At 49.8% G+C, this 8,787-nt stretch overlaps 2 protein-coding genes across 2 annotated transcripts in view; both read left to right on the top strand.

The window, feature by feature from the left end:
• Positions 1 to 7,629, top strand: part of LRCH4 (leucine rich repeats and calponin homology domain containing 4) — a gene marked incomplete in the record, with an annotated part of 23,331 nt that extends 15,702 nt beyond the window's left edge. The window contains 2 exon segments of the mRNA XM_072399244.1: positions 40 to 117; positions 6,371 to 7,629.
• Positions 7,630 to 8,455: 826 nt separating this feature from the next.
• SAP25 (Sin3A associated protein 25) overlaps positions 8,456 to 8,787 on the top strand; it is a gene marked incomplete in the record, with an annotated part of 7,900 nt that continues 7,568 nt past the window's right edge. Inside the window, 1 exon segment of the mRNA XM_072403019.1 lies at positions 8,456 to 8,737. Within this exon segment, the coding sequence (XP_072259120.1) occupies positions 8,617 to 8,737 (121 nt within the window).

Here is an 8,787-nt window from a genome sequence, read left to right on the forward strand (position 1 = left end):
AGCCCACCTGACACTTACATCCTCTTTGTTTTCTTTCAGCCTAAGCTCAACCCTGTGAAATGTCGTAAGAATGTAGACAGCTTCCTGGAGGCATGCCAGAGGCTGGGCGTCCCTGAGGTAAATCCACCATAGGTATTAAGTTAACTTAACTTATGGCCGCGCTGGCCCCAGAGAGGCAGCCCGGGCCGTGCACGGTCGCAGGGCCATAGCCAGGGCTCTAATGCTCCAAATTACAGCTGTCAATAGAACTTGCTAGGCTTATTAATATTAACATACATTCCCGAGGACCAACAACAGCCTAATAATTGCTTCATTTCACTAAGATTGGAGTTCATGTGTAGCTGAGAGCAGAACTGTCCGAATGCAATACTCCAGGGCCAGGAGCCACAAATTCAGTATTTCTCTGAATGGCCGTGTGCTGTACAAGCCCTCGTGTGGCCCTTGAGTTGGACAGCCCTGGTCTGGAAAGGGACATTTCAAAGGTCTTTTAGCAAGGTCATATATGAGAAGTTTCTTCCTCCAGGTGCTAAAGCAATGGTCAAGTTTCTGCATTTTTGCTCCAGTAATTTATAATACTCCCTAGTACAGAAAAATCAATGTACACTATATGGTCTAACATATGTTCTCACCTGACCATCACATCTATATGAGTGCATGGAAATATCATTCCATGGGGTAATTAATATAAAGTCACGCCCCCCCCCCCCCCCCCCCCCCCATAGCTTCCATGAGATTTAGAGTTGGGTCTTTGGGAATCTGCCCCCTATTGGTGAGGTCAGGTACTGACATTGGATGAGAAGACCTGGCTCACCATTCCAATCCATCCCCAAGGTGTTCAGTAGGGATGAGGTCAGGGCTCTGTGCAGGACACTCAGGTTCCTGCCTTGTGACCCCATGTCTTTATGGAGCTGGCTTTGTACCCCGAGGCACAATCGTGGGAGAACAGAAAGGGGTCTTCACCAAACTGTCACCACAAGGCTGGAAGAGCACAATTATGTACAATGTCTTTGTATGCAATAGTATTACCAGGACCCCTCATTACAGGGTGTGCACCTTTTATAAATGGCTGTGATGGTCAGGTGTCCCAACAACATTTCTTATACTATAGATGGCTTTATATGTCTGCTTCTTATTCCTTATTGTATTAATGTATCTGTTTTTATTTTCTCTTCATTCCTCATCTGCCTTTTTTTATTTATACATCATCATCTCTCTCTCTCTGGTGATATGCACGGTGTAATCTGCATGTGCTGCCTGTTGTGCCCCCTTCTGGTGAATGCCCATCCTGCACCCTCATTGCTTTGCTCGTTATGGCTCTCACTGGTCACTTTCTCTTCTGCTTATCGCTTTCCCTGACTGCTCTGCCTGCAATGCTCTATATTTTTGTCTTCTTTTGATCATTTGGCTTCTCCTTTCTCTCCCTTTGCATATCTATTCCCCACCACCACTTCTTTTTGGCTGTCCCAACACATTCCCCCCCTTTCCCCTACCACTGCATAGCATGATTCACTCCATATCTGTCCCTATGCCTGCTCCGCTCCTCTGTTTCTATGCAGCGAGATCTCTGCTCAGCCTCTGACATCCTGGCAGGCGGGAGCCCGGACCTTGTACAAAGGATGGTCTCCTCTCTGCTGCTGCTCCTCGCCTCCAGCAACCCTCCCACGAGCAGCCCAAGCTCCGCCCTCTCCTAGGAGACAGCGATGTGTTCTACTCTCCTGCAGCTGCTCTATCAACACCATGGCTTCCTGCTCTTCTACGCTCTGCTAATGCTGGCCCTCTGCGTGGCCTACAACAAACTGTCTGTCCTGTAGGAGCCGTATCAAATATGGCTGCCTGCTAGCGTGAAAGACGTGACACTGTGTGTCTGCTCCGCTTGAAAATGTGATTTCACCTCCATGTGCAGTAGTGGAGTTGGATTTCTTAGAAGAGTTTTTCACTAGGTTTTAGTTTCTTTATATTCAGGTTATATTTTAAACACTAAAACCTGATTGGACGCTGCAGCCTTGCTGAAGAATTCCACATGACTGCCGCCATCTTGGTGCCAGGTACATTGGCACTTCATCATGTTGACTTTCACATTAGGTGCCTTTAGGTTTAGGTGATGTCAGGAATTCACCAATAGCTGCCTTGAGGGGGCCAGGTTACAGTCAGCCAATGGGAGGGAAGCTGACCTACTCCCTTGATAATTTAGGGCCGATTGACGCTGATGGTTTGTTTTTTTCTTCGGGGGTCCCAACAGCTGCCAATACTGAACCTGATTTCGTAATACGGGGTTGTTACCAATAAACAGGCAATTTAATGCCGACCTTTACATCAACCCTGATAGGTTTAATACCCCACAACCTCATCATCATGGCCATAGCCAACCCCTCCAAGCATGATCACTCGCCAATCTCCTCAGTGTTTGAGCTTTGGGTTCAAGTCATTGCCCGTGCCCATGTGATGATTGGCCGGCCAAGTGTTGTCACATGTCCAGGAGCCCAGGTACCAGAAGAACATGTCTAGGTAGAGTAGCATGCCTAGGGTGTGGGGGATACAAACACTAAATGCACAGAAGGTATGGATGGTGGAGTCTCTTTAACCTTTGCAAGTTAAATTGTTCCACCCAGACAAGTGAAAGGAAAGGAAGGGAAGGGATGGGATGGTTGCAGCTGGTCCTGAGGGACTTCTTATAATATAGAATGAACAAATATCTAAATGATTGTTAATGGGGGGGTAACTTTGTATATAGACTGTGTGTGGAGTCTTGGGGCATTATGGGTGGCATTAACCTTGGAACAGTGTGAATGCACCACATGGTTGGAGACTTGCCAAGATCACCCGGGAGTTAGAATGAAAATTTAGGTCTTGATGCCCATCTCCATCACCTCCTATAGGTGAGAGCATGGAATTACACGTGCTGATAGCTCCTTGTAGCCTAGGTGGGTTGTAAAATCTCACCCTTCAGGGTCATGGGCTGGGCCACAATCAGGTACCAAACATAAGGCTCGGACCCCTTTAATTCAAAGCTTGCTGAGAGCTGGCAGAGGGAACTCGCGTAATGTTTCATTTAGAGGTCTCGAAGTATTTGGTCATATACAGCGGTCGCCCAACTGGTGGTTCACAAGAAAATTTTGGTGGGCTGCAGCTCTGGCTGGTGCTGGGCCAGGAGAAGGACCCTGCTGGGAGGGTGCACCGGTCAGAGCCGCGGACCATGTCTCCCCCATAGTGACCTCTCAGAGTGGGTTGTGTCTCTGTACTCAACCCACCCACTCTCCCATCTCAGGCTCAGACCTGGGTGGGTTCTGACATCACTATAGGGGCCCTTATTTAGTGGCCCGCGGGTGCGAAAAGCTTGGCCACCTCTGATACAGAAGATGTAGATGAGAACTTTTAGCTTTATAATGTAATCTCAGGATGGATGGGTCAGGGAAATCCAACCCTGCCAAGATATTGATCACATTTTTCTGATAGGCCATTGGTGGTTCACCATCTTCTGTCCTCCATATTGGATTGGTTGATGCTGAAATTAAGAGCCCATTGATGTGATGGTTTGGATTACCAGGAAGGTGACTGGTGGCCAATTCACCAATGGAAAAGGGTCACATCACTAAGCACCACATACCTGAAGACCATTCTTCAAGGGTCATGTAGCCATAAACCAGCCCCTCCGGCCCACATAACTGCACAACAACCCCCAAGGGTCATAGAGCCAACCCCAACCCCTGAGTACCACATACCTGAAGACCAACCAAACCTCAATCCCCAAGGATTATAAAGCCAAGCACCACCACCCAGGGGTTATAAGGTCAAACCCCCAAGTACCTCCAATCCAAACTTCAATCACCTATGGTCATATACCCATACATGAACCCCTGAGCACCACATAACCATACAACAACCCCCTCAAGGGTCATAGTGCCAAACACCAACCCCCAAGGACCACTTAGCCAAATGCCATCCCCCAAAGATCATGTAGCCAAGCACCACTCCGAGGACATAGCTGAACACCATTTATATCCTGAGAAGGGTACCTGGGCCCCTGTAACCTCCCTGTTCTGTAGGGCCCCTCTATAGTAATATATGCTGTATATGGATCTGCCTTTATATAGATTGTAGAATGATTAGTATTAATATATTTTCTAGGAGATTTGTAATGAACACTGAGAGCCTGCAGTGCCTGATTTATAGCCGCACAGCGATGTACACACTGTATATACACAACTAACACCAACACGCTGCACTGTACAGTGACAGGATAATATGTAAATGGTTATTTATGGTTATTAAAGACTGACAGCAGCTCAGTGTCTCGTCTGGTGACTTGGGGGGGGGCAGCACCACCGATCTGTAAAAACTTTGCACCTCATTGGAGCCGGTGCTTCTGCTGGGAGTTGTAGTTCAGATTGCAGCATTGTGTTCTTAAAGAGAACCTGTCTATATTATTAGCAATATCTCCGTATGTTATTGGCCTGTAAAGTCCTCCCAGTGTAGATATCCAAACACCCCCCAGACTGGTTGGGGCCCAACCTGCGGCCCTCTGGTACTTCCTAGTCTTCCTGTAGTGATGGTCTGTGAGATGTAAACTACTCATCCCATCCAAATCTAAAAGGAAAACATGATAGGCGGGGGCCTATCATGTTGTGTCGCATCTACCCGCCTCCCACCCTGACAGTCTACCTACCTGACCTCCTACCCCGACAGTCTACCTACCCGACCTCCCACCGCGACAGTCTACCTACCCGACCTCCCACCCCGACAGTCTACCTACCTGACCCCACTTCCTACCCCGACAGTCTACCTACCTGACCCCACTTCCTACCCTGACAGTCTACCTACCTGACCCCCTACCCTGACAGAGTCTATCTACCTGACCCCACTTCCCACCCTTACAGTCTACCTACCTGACCCCCTGCCCTGACAGAGTCTACCTACCTACCTGACCTCACCTCCTGCCCTGACAATGTCTACTTACCTGACCGAACCTCCTACCCTGACACAGTCTACCTACCTAACCCCACCTCCCACCCTGACAGTCTACCCACCTGACCCCACCTCCTACCCTGACAGAGTCCACCTAACAGACCCCACCTGCTTGCCTGTCTGAGTCTACCTACCTGACCCCAACTCCTACCCTGACAATGTCTACCTACCTGACTCACCTTACAACACCTACCTACTTTTACTAGCTCTATTCCTCCTCAGTGTTTACTTGACACTGGCAAGATTTCTAGCTCTGGAAGATTGGTGATGTCAAATTTTTGCCCCGGGTCCCCCAGATCTGTATCTCCACCACCGGCGGTCACCATAATCCCAGGACAGGAAGTCACAGTCTATCTGAAATTTTTACAGTTGTCACCAGAGGAAGAATAGAGGGAACATCTTCCACTGGGGACACCTAATCCTGTGACTTCTCATTTCTTGTGCCCATAAGACAGGAAGTGAAATCTCCCCAATGGGATGCAGATAGTGAGAGAAAACTAAATGGGGTTCTAACTTCTCCCAGCCTCCAAACTTGAAGGAAGGCCCCCACATTGTGCCAGCATGGTGTCACTGATCCGGAGATTCTCCTTCCTGGGCAGCAGCCTGCCCTCTTCCCTGCAGTCACCCTGATCATCCTGCTGAGATAAAACCAACCACACAGACACGGCCCTGCTCCATGTCAGACCCGACCGGTGGAGGTGCACTGGGAGTGGTGACCCCCCGATGCTGTGCAGCACTGATTGAGAAGTGGGTGTGTAGAGGTGTTGGGGGGCACAAAGTGGGGGTGTGGCTACAGATTGCTGTTTCATATTTCATCAATGTAATGTCACCAACATCCAATGAAAAGGCTCAGAAGTCGGTGGCACATGTGACACGGCAGTAATTTTATCTGATTTGAGCTGCAAGGATCCATCCTGCCCCAGACTGTGGTGGGCAGCAGAGTCTGACCTGGGGTAAGTGGAGGGGAAGTGTAAATCTGCCCCGGACCACCAAAGGTCCCCAGTGCAAAACATAGGGTCATGTGACTGGATGAATGGGGTCACCAGGCAGATAAATGTCCATCATGTTCAGGGTGGTGTCAGTGTTACTCCCCCATGTGATCACATGACCCCCCGACTGCCTGTTTTGTTCCCCATAAGCACGGCACCATCTCTGTCCAGGCATCATCCTGGGCTCAGGTAAGTCCCATGAAGTAACCCCATCCAATGTTTGAGTGAGGGATTTATAATAGGTGGGGGGTTGGATGAAAAGTGATGTGAATATTTGTGTGACAACCCGGTGACCATCTCATCTTCTCACTTCCTGTCTCTTCTCCTTAATGTACCCCCCATCCGTGTACTGTTGTCACTGTATTTGTCACCCCCTTGTGTCCTGTTGTCACCTGTCTGGGTGTCCCCCCCCCCCACAGGAGGACCTCTGCTCCCCCCATGACATCCTGGACTGCGATGGGCTGGGCCGTCTACACATCACCGTACAGTCTGTCCTTCTGCGGGGCCCCATGTCCCCCAAACCGTGACCCCCATCTTCTCCAGAATGGACAATCGGGTCTCCCATGGAGGGGTCACCTCCTCAACCAATGAACATCTCAGCTGGAGGAAGAAGAGCCAATCAGTATGGCTGTATTATGAGCCCCCAGGGGGATGTCACCAATAGGAGGGCCTCTGCCCGCACAGCCAGCAACCTTCATGTGACACCAGGAGTGACCCCCATTGTGAAATTTGCCCCCCTACCCCACATTGGATTGGGCTCTTATATCCATGGGTTGGAACCTCAGCCAGGTTTTTGTGTTCTGTATTTCCTGTCTTGGTGGCACAACAGGAAGTTGGGTAAATCTCTCTATATATTGGAAATAACCTCTCATGGAGAGCAGGGGTTATATCCAATATATAGGGAGATCTTCCTGCTGGGTTACAGAAGGAAGAAGGGGCCACAGCGGCTGCCATGGGGGTCCAGCCTCTTACTCCTCATCTGAGGGCCCATCATATGACCATTGCCCCCAGGCTGTGCCTCCTCACCCCACATATGACACCCTCCTTCCCCAATGGTGTCTACCTACCTGCGCCAATCCCCATTCCCCATAATAAAAGGGGCGGGCTCTAAAGTTACAGTGGGGGAGGAGATGACTGATGTTGTTATAAAGATTTGCATAGGAAGGAAAATGGGGGTGGGGGGGGGTCAGAAATAGGCACTGTGGCCCATAGATCTCAATAAAAACCTCAAAGGGGCCCCAACCCATCCCCACTTTGGCTATCTAATTAAATGACAGTTCAAGGATCCCTGGAGGAGGAGTCTGATTGGTTGGGCCGGGTGAGGTCTGAGCCCATATTGGGGGTCATGGAGGCCATAGTGCAGATTCCCATCAGTCACCACCTCTGAGCCAATAGAAAGGCAGGGGAGTGTAGGGTGCCATCTGTGGGGCCCCCACAATGCAGAGAATAGAAGGTGAGTGACACCCTGAGACTTCAGCCATCACAGCGGACTCTTACCTGTGTCACCCCTCCCCCAGTCATTTTTCCCAGGTCAACTGCCTGCTCATTGGACTATAAATGAGAATCACCAACTGCCGGGGTCATCTTCCTGCTCCTCCAATCAGCAGCCCCATGAAGATTCCCAGATTTCAGAATGTGATGTCATTGGATTTTTAAATAAAGTTTTAACATTTCAAAACTGGACTAAAGGGCTTTTTTGTTGTGGCACCTAAATGGAAATCATTCAGAATAAAAGTAGCCAGATCTGTCCTTATATTGGCTTCCCCGGCACAGACACTCTGGGAGCCAATCAGATAGAAGCAGCTGCTTACAGAGACATTTGGTTGGCAGAGGGAAAGTGAAGCAGAATAATGATTGGCTTTAAGGGGCCCTTTAAATACATAGAGGCGGAACCTATTCCTGTCCTGCTGGGTGACCCCAAATCTGACCTAGAAAATATTCCAGGCTCGCCCACTCCTAGGCCGCCATGTGTTGGGGAAGCACTGTGATAAGCCTGCTGAATCCACTGCAATGCATTTCCCCAATTCACTGATTGTTGGATGGACACAGAGAGTCCAGCCTTTATTGGGGAGATTTCCGCTCACTTCCTGTCCAGGTGACAACACATCAATGAGGGGACAGGAAGTGAGGGGAAATCTCCCCTATGGGGACACAAACATCAATAGACTTCCTGCCCCAACATCATCACAACAATGAGTTGTCACTGCAACAGGAAGTGCAAATCTTACAGTGAGCTCCAATGGGGACGCCGGTTCCAGTGCCACCCAGAGGAGATTTCTCTTTGTGCCTCTGAGACAGAACATGCGAAATGCCTAGGCCAGCGCTTTACCCATAAATACCCCTTAGGCCCCCAAAGCCTTGGGGCAACACTGCTCCCAATTATGGGGGTGGGGAGGAGACATCTCTGGCAGGGAGGTGCCGATTACCTACAGTTACACTGCCCCCTGGTGACTAACAACAGCGGCTACAACCCAGGAGGGACAGTCATGTGATTCACACACGTGACCTCGGCATCTGCGAAGAACACACGTGATCATGGAAGGTCCGCGACAGTGATCACGTGACTTTCCACTTCTATAGAAAACACGCAGCCATACCGTACACCTAGACATCGAAAGTTATCGCTTATTTGTAATACCACCAAACTGCCACAAGATGGCGGCATATGAACACTGTTTGCAGAAGTGGCTACCATCTAGCAAGGTGGTTCTGTCCAGGGACAGACGCCAGAGGGCGCTCTATACTGTGCGCGGGATACAACCGCATGAGGGGAGAACACAGCGCAGGTAAGTGTGCGGGGATCACGTGACTTCCTCCAGGCCTGAGGAAAAGTTAG

The sequence above is a fragment of the Pyxicephalus adspersus genome, chromosome 2, assembly GCF_032062135.1.
Source record: "Pyxicephalus adspersus chromosome 2, UCB_Pads_2.0, whole genome shotgun sequence".
Classification (NCBI taxonomy): Eukaryota; Metazoa; Chordata; class Amphibia; order Anura; family Pyxicephalidae; genus Pyxicephalus; species Pyxicephalus adspersus.